General features: G+C 40.8%; 1 protein-coding gene across 1 annotated transcript in view; it reads left to right on the top strand.

Annotated features, from left to right (window-relative positions):
• The window catches only part of LGR5 (leucine rich repeat containing G protein-coupled receptor 5), a 90,316-nt gene extending 83,480 nt beyond the window's left edge, over positions 1-6,836 (top strand). The window contains exons 16-18 of the mRNA XM_032107285.1: positions 488-633; positions 2,238-2,321; positions 2,841-6,836. Coding sequence (XP_031963176.1) covers positions 488-633; positions 2,238-2,321; positions 2,841-3,931 — 1,321 coding nt within the window. The 3' untranslated portion in view covers positions 3,932-6,836. The remainder of the gene's footprint in view (positions 1-487; positions 634-2,237; positions 2,322-2,840) is intronic.
• Positions 6,837-14,789: the final 7,953 nt, after the last annotated feature.

Genomic DNA, 14,789 nt, shown 5'->3' with positions numbered 1-14,789 from the left:
GACTTCCAAAAGATCTCATTCTCCCTAAAGTGGAGAAATTCAATTTGGGAAGTGTTTTGGTTTTGCCCGGTAGACAGGTTGTTATCTTTGGATGTGTTAGGTTTTTTTTTTAAACAAACCATTATGAAAGTAGAAAGTAACTGTTGGAGAAACTGTTGATTTACACAGTAAAGTCATTGAAAATCATAAAAATAGAAATACAACTCTGAGTAACATTCACTCAACAGCAAGACACAGATCTCCCACTTTCATGTCTCCTATGAAAACACATAAGAAAACTTCATTGTGTCTTTCCTAAAATTAGCCTAAAAACCATTGGCATTTCTGATGAGGAATTTTATTTGTGAATCCTCATTTTGTATTATCATGATGGATTTTTACCCGGAGATAGTTTTACTTTCCTTTGTGCTAACTGTAGAGGAGCAGTACAATCCAGTAACTCTGGTGCTTAACCAGTATCATGGCATGCTTCCTTATTCTTCTGCAGGGTTATGGAAATGCCTTATGCTTATCAGTGCTGTGCCTTTGGAGCTTGTGAGAACCACTACAGAATCTCCAGCCAGTGGAGTAAAGATGAGAATAGCAGCATTGATGACTTTCATAGAAAGGATGCTGGACTGTTACAAATGCAAGGTAACCATCATCTTAGGCTTTTAAGTCTGCCTGAAGGCTGGGAGCAACCTGTGATGTTAAATAAATCAAATACTCTTTACAGTCACAGAGGTGGCCTCTCCCTCCCTCTTGCCCAGTAATGTTATTTAAGCGTTCCTGTGCTTAGCAAACTCATTATTTTAGGTCTGCCATTCAAAAATCTCACTCACTCATGCACTCATCTTTTCATCCAAATAATAGCTATAGTAATGGGGTAAATTAAATCTTGCCTTTATATGAGAGACAGGGTAGTTCAGCTGGTATGTAACTCCATATGAGAGCAGGCCAGCAAAGATGTAGTTTCTTGCCAGCCTCAGAATGGAACACATCCTTGGCTTACCCACACAGTTCAGGATGAGTCATAGCCAAAGTATGTGGCTACTTTGGCATATTTTTTCATAGAATCATAGAATATGCTGAGTTGGAAGGGACCCACAAGGATCATCAAATTCATCACCTGACCCTGCACAGGACAGCCCCAAGAGTCACGCCATGTGCATTGTCCAAACACTTCCTGAACTCTGACAGCCTTGGTGCTGTGACTCCTTCTCTGGGGAGCCTGTTCCAGTGCCCAGCCACCCTCTGGGTGAAGAACATTTTCTTGATATCCAAGCTAAACCTCCCCTGGCTCAGCTTCATGACATTTCCTTGGGTCTTGATCGTGAGAGGAAGAGTTTTGTACCGGCCCCTCTGCTTCCCCTCATGAGGATGTTGAAGACTCGAATGAGGTTTCCTCTCAGTCTCCTCTTCTTCAGGCTGAACAAACCAAGTAACCTCAGCTGCTTCTCATACACCTCCTCCAGACCCTTCATCATCCTCATAGCCCTCCTTTGGACAGTTTCCAATAGATGTATATCTTTCTTATATTGTGACACCCAAAACTGCCCCCAGCACTTGAGGTGAGGCTGCCCCAGTGCAGAGCAGAGCGGGACAATCCCCTCCCTTGCCCAGCTGGTGATGCTGTGCCTGATGCACCCCAGACAGGGTTGGCCCTCCTGGCTGCCAGGGCACTGCTGACTCATGTTCAACTTGCCATAGACCAGGACCCCCAGGTCCCTTTCTGCAGGGCTGCTCTCCAGCATCTCATTCCCCAGTCTGTGCACATAACCAGGGTTTCCAGAGAGTGCGTTTGTTCTCTAGGACACAAGACTACTGTATTTTTCATCCCCTTCAGCACTAGGTCTGTTACTTGATCTGTTATGTAGGTGCACACATACATTTATACCACCCTGTTGCTTTCTGTGCTATCTCTGCTCCTGCAAACCAGTCTCAGAGTTCAGCAAGAATACAGCCAAGAATACATGGTAGAGTCATGACATAAAAAACACAGATAACTTGATTAATTCTTAGCAGCATGGCACAACAGCAGAATGCACATTTTAAACTCCTTCTTAGGCAATCATCACACCTCAAATTGGGCGATAGAGAATGTACCTGTAAGTGATTATTTTCAGAGAAGTAAAGATGACAATCCCTGGCAAAGGGACAAGACCAGGCCTTAAATAGCACAGGCATTTTTGCAACTTTTACTAAGAAAACTCTTCCTGAACATGCAGTAACAATTCTGGGTATTTTCTCCCCTATAGATGAACGTGATTTTGAGGACTTTTTTCTTGACTTTGAAGAAGATTTGAAATCCCATCATTCAGTGCAATGCTCACCTTCTCCAGGTATGAAACTGCCAGACAGCAACTCTAAGAGAGATGCAAAGAGAGACACAATTTTCTTGGACTGTGTAATGACATGTTATAAGGTAGCCGAAGTACATCTGTCTGTACTCATTCCATCACACTTCACTAGGACTCATTAGGAACCTGTTCTAATTTAGTGAGAGGTAACGTTTTCAGCTTTTTTCACATACTGACAAACATCACAGCATTTCTTGAAACTACAGGAGTTGACACTTGCAGCAGTACTGCCAGGCACAAAAAGAAACTCACAGATTACTCATGATGAAGGACAAAGACTTACATGCACCAGTAATGCAACATGCATCACACATTTAGCAGCGTGTTATCAAAGTCTCAGACTCCAAAGAAAGAGCAGATTTCCAGCTCACTTTTTAGACTAACATCCACTGTTTGGCTGTGCTGAGAACCTGCAAGAAGCATGAACTTTAGTGTCTTAGAAAGCACGAGGTTTTTTTGGTTTACGTAGGTTCCCCTTACCCTTTTATTTTGTCTTTTCAGGTCCCTTCAAACCATGTGAGCATCTGTTTGGTAGCTGGCTGATCAGAATTGGAGTGTGGACCATAGTGGGTTTGACCTTTAGTTGCAATGCACTGGTGTCTGCTACAGTTTTCAGATCTTCATTGTATATGTCCTCCATAAAACTTCTGATTGGTTTAATAGCTATTGTAAATGCCTTGATGGGTGTGGCCAGCGGAGTGCTGGCTAGTGTGGATGCATCCACTTTTGGTAGCTTTGCTCGGTACGGAGCACAATGGGAAAGTGGAATTGGTTGCCAAATAACAGGCCTTCTCTCCATTTTTGCTTCAGAGGCTTCCATATTCCTCCTCACCCTAGCTGCACTCGAACGAGCATTCTCTGTAAAGCATGCTTCAAAGTTTGAAACAAAATCCTCCATTGCCAGTGTAAAAATTGCCATTTCCTTTTGCTTTATGTTGGCACTAATCATTGCAGTGATACCCCTTCTCACTGGAAGCGAGTATGGGATTTCTCCACTTTGTTTGCCACTCCCATTTGGAGAGTCCACTGCTATGGGCTACATGGTAGCACTGGTACTGCTCAACTCCCTTTGTTTTCTGGTAATGACTGTTGCTTATACAAAGCTCTACTGTAGTTTAGAAAAGGGAGAACTAGACAACATTTGGGATTGCTCCATGGTCAAACATATAGCCCTGCTACTTTTTACTAATTGCATTCTTTATTGCCCTGTGGCCTTCTTATCTTTTTCCTCTTTACTAAACCTCACTTTTATCAGCCCAGAAGTGATTAAGTCAATACTTCTAGTGATTGTCCCATTGCCAGCATGTCTAAACCCACTGCTCTATATACTTTTCAATCCACATTTTAAGGAGGATTTGGGAAGTCTGCGAAAGCAAACTTTGATGTGGAGGAGATCAAAACATGCTAGTCTGATCTCTGTGAATTCAGAAGACATAGAAAAACAGTCTTGTGACTCAACACAAGCATTGGTAACCTTCACGAGTGCCAGCATATCATATGATATGCCCACCAGCAGTTCATTAATGCCACCATCTTATCAAATGACAGAAGGCTGCAATCTTTCGTCAGTCGCATTTGTTCCCTGTCGCTAGTTGCAGTAGCAGTACAGAAAATATCTCTGTTTACAAAAGTTTTAATCCCAAAAGTAAGTGTGGATGTGTGCATACGAGTTTAGAGACTGCCTCTAAATTATTGTGACACGCGTCAGAAAACAGACAATGACAAAACTTGCAACAGGCTGAAAATCCAATACTTGAGCCTGCTCAGCCTGCTCCCAGAATGCTGGGATGAAGAGAGGAAAAGAAAGCTGTTGAAGTTTGTGCAGTTGTATCAGCTGTTCTCTTTTAAAGTAGCACTACTCAGAAAGGGCATCAGTTGGTCAAGAGCAAAAATAGCATATTAAATTTGTAACATTTTTTCAAAGCATCACCTGATGTTTTCAGGGGTTGGGTTATTTTTTTTCGTGTTTATTGCAATTTGGTTTTAATAATAATTTTTCAGTGCCATGGTTGTTTTTATAAGCATCTGTGTATGGCCTTTGTTCAGCAATGTATCTAAATGGAAGAGTAATCCTGTTGAAGTCCTAAAGGTTTCTGCAGAATACCCTTTGATGAAGTTCCATGTTTGATAAAGCCGATTAAAGGGTTTAACTGGCATTAGGTTTGGATTTTGGAAGTCATCTAACTTGACAAAGCATTTTTAATTGTCAGCGAAAGCTAAAAATTAGCATGATGTGAAAGAAGGTAGTCAAAATCCTGTTAAGCATTTAAAATGTAATTGTAAATGGCAAGGCATTGTCACATGGGTATTTTTCTAATGAGGTTCTGCACAGTTTGGTCCTGAATTGCTTTCATGCCGGTAGAATTACTTCCGGAATTACTGATGATAAAATTGGCAGATGACTCATATAATTTGAAGGTGGAAAATACTAAATAGAAAGTTACTGATATAAAAAAATTGGCATGCTGAGAACTATTAAAGGACACCAAAGGCACTCAGACAGAAACATTCATTTAAGGTAGTATGTGCAGGAATAAAAACTGTAGTCCTGCTCATGGAATGATGTCTGTCTCATGAAACAGTGATTCTAGAAAGCTGCTAGTTCATAGTCACTAGTCAGTTGAAGATTTAGAGGTCACTGGGTCTTTTTGGATAAGGATAGCCAACATCCTTAGCTAAGGCAATATCAACTAGGAGTGAAGAGGTTGTGTGATCTGTCTTCTTAGCACTGATGCAAGCACTCCTGGGATATTTCAAACACTTATTGCATTTGCATGCTGGAAAGAACATTGTGAAATTGAAAAGGGTATGAATATCATAAATTTAAAGGAACTTAAAAAATAAGTGATTTGATCACAGTTTATAAGTAGCTGCTTCTGGGATACAGAAGTTTGAAGGCAGAGGACTGCTCATCTGAGAGGAGAAGAATCTGGTAAGGTCAACTGGAAATTGACATTAGGGATAAGCAGCCTAGAAATAAAGGTGCAAGTTGTTGATAGAGATGGTCATTAGCTAGTGAAATTATCTGTCACCAAAAATCTCTAAATTCATATTGGATATATGGCCAAAAAAGATACTGGAGCAGCTGTTGAAATTCAGGGGCTTCTGATGGCTTCAGTTTAGGAAAAGGCTTGATTAGATTAACAGAGTTCTCTGACTTTGAATCTGTTAATACTTTGCTGAATCAAGGCATGTATGTTTACACATCAGAAGCATCCCAGTTAGAAAGAAGAGACTTCACGTCCTTGCCAAGTCTACTGTTTAAATATCTCAAACAGAGCCACCTAGAATATAATTCTTTGACCTTGTCCAAGCCATCAGGGGATATTCCAATATTCTTTTCTCAGAGCTGGCACCTTTTGCTTAAGTAAGCTGATCATTTAAGACAGAAAAATGCACAAATTTAGCTTTTGTTGTTGTTGTTAGAAAGAGCTCCCTGAGGAGTAACATTTAATAACCCAGTACTCACTACTCAGTTAATGGCCACTCAGCCTCCAGGTGAACGAGACTAATTTTTTAACATCACGAAGGTTAGGCTAGGCCCAGCAATTAAGGTAATCAGTTACAGATGATCTCTGTTGTTCATCTGTTCCTGTATATAAAAATTACTGGGACTCCAAGGATGGATTTTCACAATGAAGAATTTGCTGCCAACAATGCATATGCCTTGATTTTCCTGTCTATTCACACTGGCGTATTTTTAGTTTTGCAGTTACAGATGGCATCAGTTGACTTTGGCTGACATATTCATCCTTCAGGGAAAAAAAATGAACCAGTTCTGGAATTGTGTATGATAAAGTCAGCTGGGTACTTATCTTAATCCTTATCTGTTGTGGCTTTTGAAGCAGTGCAGCACACAGCTGCAGAAATGATGCCTGAAACCACTTTGGATTAAACAGAGGATCAGTCAACCATTGCACAATACCTATTACCATGTTTACTTAGCTTTAATTTAACTGGGGTCCATCTGTGCTGCTCTGCTTGATGTCAGTGAGGTTCCTTTCAGCTTGCTATATTTAAGAAGTTTGTAAAGAAATTTGAGAAGCAAAATAATGTTATAATTCTAAAGACTAGTTAAAGAAAGCTTCTTTTATCAGAACTTTTATAGCTTGCAGAAGGTCCTAAAGGCTTTGTGTCTTATTTTTATAAGCATGTTTGAAATATTTTGATCAGATATTTTAAACTTGAAATTGTTAAAATTCATTTAATAGATTTTTAAAGTAAAATGTGTAAATATAGAACTGTATTTATTATTACAGTGAAATGCAACTACAGTAAAGGACATGAGATTAAGCCCTGTACAGTTTCTTATTGATATTTGCTATATTTTCTGCTCATATATGTTACTAAATTCATTATCTGTAAATAATATAATGTAAATGTGTAGTGATTGTAAATAGGTGACATGCTTTCTTTTCTATGTGTTCTGAACATATGAAAGTTGTAATAAAATGTGACTCCACAGTAAAGAGCATTTAATCCTGACCTAACACCTCACAAAATGGTGTGCATTCTCAATTAATCCTTCCTGAGTTATTGTAATACTTACACTAACCTCCCTAGGTGTCTGAAATTCTTCACAAAGTATAAGTTACAGGTTATGTGCTGTAAAAAAAAAAACAAAAAAAAAAAAAACAGAACAACAAAAGAATAATAGTGTTTCATTTCAACACATACTAAATCTTTTACCAAAATTTCACTCGCAGACCCTTACGAACAGATCCTGCTCCCTGTGCATGCTGCCGTGTCTCGCTGATGACCTCTCAAAATTGCCACAGGTGAGACCAGCATCTCCAGCTGTGTGACAGGGGTGTGCATCAGGTCAGGCACAAGTTACCCACAACCTTCAGACCACAGACATGAGGGGTGCAATTCAACTGCACTAGGCTGCTGCTTCTAATGAGACAGCAAATTCTCCTGCATCCTTCTTTATTTTCTCTCTGACCCCTAATCTGGCAGGTGAAGCAGGTGAGGGGATAACCAAAGAGGCTGGCAAAGTTCATCTTGGCAGAGAGGCAGTAGCACCATCAGGTTTGAAGTGGATGGAGTTGCTAAGGGCAAATGAAAGGTGGGGCTTAAAACACAGGACTTAGCAAGAGCCAGGTTGCTCAGGCTGCACCAGAACTTCCAGCTCAGTTGAATTAAAGGCAGGCAGCAGCTAAGCACAGCCTTGTCATTTTATAGGCAGCAGGGAGAGGTGAAACAGTGCATGCATTCTTGTTAAGAGGCTCTGCAGCACAGGACAGTTAGATGTGCTTGGTTTTTCAGAGATGGGGATTTTAATTCATTTCTATGATGTACTTGAAAGACAGAGGTAAAATACCAATGAAGCAAAAACTCTCAGAAAGCAATTGTTTAGTCAGGACTTCATATGGCAAGTAACAAATTACAAAGATTTTAAAAAAAGAAAGTAAAATTATCCTATATGTAAATGGATTTTAGCAAGGAGCATGCAGGTTCCCAGAGTAGATGAGGAGGCTAGTTTGGGGAAGATCATTTCTGCCAGAAGGGCCTGTGGAGAAGAAGTTTGTTGGGTGAGTTTTAGAATAGTCTTATTGAGGTAGGACAGGACCAGCAGAGAACAGGAATAAGAAAGCCATTAATTATCTTTAGGAGAAAAAAACAGAAGCGTGACAAAGCATAGGGGAGTGCATAACTCAGGGAGAACAGAGGGCTTCAAGAGACAGGATGCAAATGGGTTGAGTTTTATGAGGTACTAAGAAGCGTGATGGAGTTTTGTGAAGGGTGGAGAGCTCGAAGTGGATACAAAAAGATGGAAGCATTGTGATGGCTGGGACATTGAAATGGTGAGAAAACAAGCAAGTAAAGATGATTTTACATGCATGTATGCACCACAGGGTAAGCAATATTAGAGCCAGGAACCATAAGGAAGAAGAATGAAATTGTGTTATTTTAGGAGGAAAATATTACAACTTGAATAATGAAGGGAAAGAATACCTACAAAGGAAGAATGAGCTGGTTGATGAGAGCTTCAGTGCAGAAGGGAAAAACAGGCACCAAGGTTATACATCTTGATACATGGAAGAAAGACTCGTATTAATTTATGTACCGAATAGTGAGCAGTAGTGCCTGAGGTCACAACTTCAGTGTTCTGGGCAATGTGCTATCACACATGCACAGGGGACTTCTCCTTGAAAGCACTCGTGCCACAGACATGTAGTGCTCTCTGCAGTAACAACTGAAGGAGAGTTTACTGCAGGCTCATACAACAGGTTATTTAGGGAGAGAAGCCAGAGCATGCCATTACTCTGGCTCACTAGATACATTACTGAGTTTTATTCGGGAACTCTGTCCTCAGAGAAGTTTCAGATGGCCAAGAAAAAAGAGCTAGTAAGAGATACAGTGAAAGCCATAAAGAACATGGGATCACCTGTAAAAGAATGGATGGGGATAAAGGCCAAGCCTTAGCAGACACTAGCAGAGAAGCACAGAGAATGACACCACACAAGTAATGCTGTACCATGTGGGTGTGCAGCTTCAGTCTCCACCCCTAAAAGAGGGGAGAACATCCCTGACTAATCTGGTGGTCATAATTGAACTCAAATGGAGACCAGCCACTTGTGCAGTCCTTGCTGTTGCTGCTGCTCCATATTTGCTTCCTGTCTCCATGACCTATATACACTAGACAGCAGTGACCTATATATACTAGACAGTGAGAGAGCTACTACCATATGAAGTATCAAACTATCTCCTATCCAAATCATCTGTAATAGGAATTTCAGCACAGGGGCACCACTTACTTCCTCTGACTATTGTATGAAGTACAATATCATAATGAGACATTTCTCTGTCATCAGTTTAGGTTGCTATATGAAAGTTAAGGTGCTGAAAATTTCATTGATCAATCACTTAAGAAGGGCTCAAATAATTTAAAAATGTAGCAAAAGTAATGTCTTCCATAGGAAGACACTGGAATACAAAGGAAGTGGAGACAGAGGAGTAAGAACATGGATATGAAAAGCTAACAATATAAAAACAGAAGTAGGATCACACTGGCAGCAGTAGTAGTGTCAGAAAATTCTTTCCAGATCCATGACGCATAGTAATTGTGCAGATGCTCAGGTGCTGCAGAAGACAGCTCTCAAACTCCAGGAGAGCTGTACTGCTTCCACCAGCAAGGGAGGGACCAGTATCTCCACCAGCCATAATAACCACCTCATGTTCTCTTTCATTAACACGTGCCAAATAAGGGACTAGTCTGTCCTTCTGCAACAATGTTATTGTAAAAAATAATGTGAAGCTAAGCCTAGAACACTGACTGAACTCTTTATATGTCTTTGCTTGAACCAAATGCCAGCTACATTAGATTAGACATTTTAAAGAAAAATGCAAATTTACCCATGCTAATAAGTAAAGCAGAAGAGACTCCATGTGTTATACCCAACCCTTACAAGTATACTGGGAAGAAAAGGCAGTATCAACATTAAGAACATCTTGTTCATATAATGAGAATCACAGACTTGTGCTCCAGTGACTCTGGAGACATAGGAAACCTGAGTATGTTCTCTCCATAAAAAAAAAAAAATCTGTTGTGGCATTGTCAAAATTATCTAAAGTCCGATCTCAGTCATAAGAAAAAAAAAACATTAAGAATATTCCTCTTGAGAGTTGGCCTTCAGCCAGGATTTTTAAAATTCTTAGTCACAAAGAGTCCACTCAAAATCCCTACTTAATTTTTTCACAGGTGGCAACATTTCCACTTGTCAAGTAAAAAAATATGCTTTGTTTACAAGAGGAAGACTGTCCATCTGTGAATCTAAATACTTCCACTAAGTTTTATGCATGCACATACCAGAGTCTTCTGCAGTCAGCCTTGAAGGTCTCAGGACTCCAAAACTAATTCTTGAAGGAAGTTTCAAACATCTCCTTCTGCATCTGGTATCATTCTCTATATGCAATCACTGTTTTGACAGGTGTCTGCAGTTACTAATTTGGTTCCATGCATAACAACAGCTTCTCAGGACTATCTATAGAGGTCACTGCAGTTATTATCAGCATTTCCCATTTATGATCTAACCTATTCCTGGAGGAAGGAGTTCTCCCAGCCTTCCAAGAAAAAAGTAATAGGGGAGATTTTTCTACTCAAAACAGGTGTTTCATCTCCCATAGGAAGTACCACAGCCTTCTGGGAAGTCCTTCTAGGTCTCTTTTCTGGTTGACTATGAAAATGAATTCCAGAGAGGTTTGTGTGGCCAGAGAATGATTTCTAGAATATGAAATCAGTGCTTCAGTGTGAGACACTGAAATGCTGATGGTGAATGGCTCAAACAATTGGCCACTTGCAAAAGTAGTGGGCGATTTGCTGACAATGACATGCAAGGGAACAGCCCAGGTGCAGAGGAAGTGCACACCCTCCACCAGAGGCTACAAACAGGGTTTTGAACCACACAGGGGAAGAGGCCTGTAAGAAGCAGATCCTGGGAGATGGGATAGTGCTTTTTATCATGCCAATATCCTACATTACATAACTGGCTCAGGTGTAAAACTTCCCTCTGAGAGAGATAATGGGACATTCACAGGTAGGTCTGAAGGTTCATCCCTTGTGATGGGCATAATTGGCTCAATTGTGCTGATGTGAGAGGCAGCTGTCATGTCTTAGAAGGTGTCATAAACCATCAAAGACCCCTGAAGTGCCACATGACCCACAGCATTGCATCAGACATTGTAAAACTGCCCCCCCCTCCCCCCGGGGAGGTACCTGGGGGTTGCCACTGAGCCTGAGTGTATATTAACACATTGGCCTTTTTGTTTCACGGGCTTCTCCCACCCCTGGCAGATCAAGACTGCCACCATCAATTCAACCAACAGATGTCTAAATTGCAGCAATCAAGTCTCATTGCTGCATCTGAGGATGGTGACTGTATACCTTTCTCCCTTCTTTTTCTTCCTCTCTACTTTTTCTTTCTTTTTCTCTCCCTTTCTTCTCCTAACTTCTCAAAACATTCTGTAAGCCAGACTAAAAAATTCGAGTCAATGCTTTAGTAAGTGCCTTGTTTTGTCTGGATAAGTTAAAGGTGGCTACCTTTAAGTTTGCGAAGCTAAAGTTTGTGAAGTTCCTTACTTCGTCTGGATGTTGTTTTGAAATGTAACAAGTACCTTAGTCCACCTTAATCTAAAGTTTGCAAGCAAATGCTTGTTATTGAACCTCCTGAGAACTTTGTTGTTTCTCCTGTGCACCATCCAGAGTGAATCAAATGATGTTCCCCTAAACCCATGGAATGGATTGGGACACAACAACATCTTAATACCCAAAGTGGGAAAACAGTTTCCTGACATAATTGAATGCCTTACTGTGAATGCAAAGTATGAGGAGTTTTGCTTTATTTGATACATATTTGCCCCAGTATGCAGATAATTCCCAAAATTGTTGGAATTTCCCATGGGTTTTTTGTTAGGGGGGTTTTGCTGGGATTTGTGTTTTTTCTCGGTTTTTTGGTAGGTTTGGGCAACAGGACATATTCTAGAAAATCTTCCACTCCCCCGGATACCCAGTCCTGCTCAACCTGGCCACCCAGGTGGGCTTCTCCATCCTGGAGTCCTCCATTCTGGAGAGCTAAAGACACCAAGTCCTAAGACATTGAAGAATATGTCTCTAAGGGACAATGACGTTCTTGCTGAGCTGAAATAAGGCAATAAAGCACACAGGATGGACAGCAGAGTTTGGCATATGTTCATTAGCACAAAGACAAGGAGTCAATGTGCTCTGTCAGAGAAAAATACACTTTCACTTGGCAGAGAGGTAAAGTCAGGGCAGACTGGAAACTCTCTAGGATCACCATGGGCCAGAAAGCTTTTGCAATTACCTTAGAAAAATAGAGACTGCATATCAGAAAAATATTCTCTTGACACTATTCTTTACACAAGACTGTGGGTGTATGTAGGTCTTTCCAGGTCTTTAAGCAATTTCCCACCACCCCACCCCCCCCAAGAATTTTACAACTGTAAGAAATCCATTTTGTGATCCATAGGTGAATCAGTATCAATTTCTCTCTACTTTTATTATTATCTGTGTTAGGAGAGCACTTTGGAGCCTTGGTCTCAGACCAGAATCTGAGTGGTCTAAGCACTGCAAAAACACAAAAAGAAAAAGCCTGTTCGGAAGCTCTCAGAGCTATATCCTGAACACACGTGAGCATAAAGAGAAAGGAGAAAAATGGGTAAAAAAGTCCACAGACCTTTGCAGTGTAGAATTCAGAAGCTTTCCAAGGACCTTCTTCCCTTCAGTGGATTTCAGCAAGTGTTTATTCCCACACCAAATATTCCTATTTGCACAGTAAAATTTCTCACGTTTATAGGCAGTTAACTACACCATAGTCCTAAAAACTGTTGCTTTATGGTAGAGTGAAGCATTTCTCATCAAATGTTGGACCTCAGAAATAAAACATTAGGTCTGATTTTTAATTTTTTTTTTTAAATAAATGACAAACAATAGAGCTATTGTCCACTAAGTACCATTCTTACACCAAGAACCTTCCATAATGACAGCAGCATCTTAAAAGTGCTTTGATCTATGAAGGATCAAATATCTTTGTTTCCTATTAACATAGCTCTCTTTCCCAACAGAGCACAGAGCATTTCTGATAATGGCACTCTTATTACAATAATTAGAAAAAGATTGTTCAGCTCTATTTCCCTCTTAGAGCTCCCTGGCAAATTTCTCCTTTCGTGTCATTCAGATTTTCTACCCCAAATACCTCTGTCATAAGGGAAAGATTTTAAAGTTTCACATTTTATGGCTCAGAAGTTTAGGCTGCCAGTGTGATGTTAACCAGCCATTAAAAGTTCAGAAGAAGGACTCAGACTAAAAAGTAAGCCATCACCTTTTAAAAATAATGTATTTTTAAAATGTGAGCAAGATTTTCAATAAATGTCATAGATCATTTAATAAGGTAGCAGAAATGTGCCCTGGCTTTATTTTCAAGGCAGACATGAGAAAACACTCCAGGAAAAGCTTGCCCCAAGGGATTTGAGGGTGTAATATGACCAGAAGCAGAATTTGCAAGACAGATGACAGACAGAGGAAGACACTTGCTAAGAGAGTATTCCCAGACATCCTACTGGAACCTTAGATTTCTTACTTTGTCTTGCCCTGCAATACTCAGCCTTTTGCCTCTTCCATCAGGGGTGTAGCTCTGAGGTCGCAGGCAGTCAGAGCTGGATGGAGAAAGTCAGCCTTTTTTTGCCAGGCACTTAGTGCCACCACGTGCCCAAGTGTGCCTCACTGCCGCTGGGAAACACTTATTTTCCTTTTCAGTTTCTGATTCAGCGAGTCCTCCCTTTTCTGAAAGGGTCAGAGGGACAGTTTGAGAAAACTCCCTGTGCAAATTTGAGGAATTCTGGGAGAAGGCAGGCTCCCAGCCTCTCCTGCCTTGGTGGTGGTGGAGACGGACAAAAGGCTGGCAATGGGAGCCCTTCCGCTTCAATGGTTTTCCAATCTGAAACACAGCATCCTTGATCGGCAAGATGGTTTCAAGTCACAGCAAAACCTTTTACATGCAGAAGGGAAACAATCAAAGAATAGATCAACTGATAAACTGATCAAAGGGCTCCAGCATTATAAGAGAAAAGGATCTCATAAGCAGCACAAGGAAAATTACATCAAGAAAGTCAAAGGCACAGAAAACAGACCCCAACCAAGTAGATCTGGGAAAGCAGTGGCTAGGAAATCATGTGCAGAGGACTCCCATGTCCATACAGAAGAATGGTCAGGAAATCAAGGAAACTAAGTGTATTGACACTGTTATTCATATCTATGTATTTATTATTCTATAAAAGGCACACATTCCTATTTTCTTCAGCTATCTAAAAAGGTAAGCTGTAAATCCAGAGTATTTGGAAGGCTGAAGGTAGGACAGGGATGTCCTGAATCTACTGATGTGTTACAGCTCACGATTCCAAAAGCATACAGCAGGTGGGACATTAGAAAGCGTGTTGGAGAAGCCAAGGAGATGGTCAATACTGCAGCTGACTTTGAGAGCCCATGTGCACAACCTAAATACTGGCAGCCCAGCAAATGTGCAGGTGGGCAAATTATAGTAAGGATGTATAACCAGAGACTCCTACACTCCTCAGAAGCAGAAATGTCCTAGAAAAGAGCTCAATCTGCACACATTTGACTGCTCAGTCAAACTGGAATCTTATTGCCATCACCACCGCCACAGTTTCTATAGGCCTTACAGAAAAACAATCATTTTATTAGGAAAGCATCCCCTCTTTCACCCTGTATAACTGTTAACATACTTGTTCTTTTAACCCTACAGTCCTGGGAAGGTTGACATGTCATGCTAGCTCAGAGGAAAAGAGATGTGAGCTGCACTGGAGAGCTTCAGCTGAAAGAACACTCAGGCAGTGCCAATGGCCCAGCTGCTGCCTCCAGGAAAAGGCATCAGGATCCGATCTTCAGCACTTTGGGCACTCAGGACTTCCAGG

This window comes from Corvus moneduloides, chromosome 4 (genome assembly GCF_009650955.1).
Source record: "Corvus moneduloides isolate bCorMon1 chromosome 4, bCorMon1.pri, whole genome shotgun sequence".
In the NCBI taxonomy this organism is placed as follows: Eukaryota; Metazoa; Chordata; class Aves; order Passeriformes; family Corvidae; genus Corvus; species Corvus moneduloides.
This window is presented reverse-complemented; position numbering and strand designations above follow the sequence as displayed.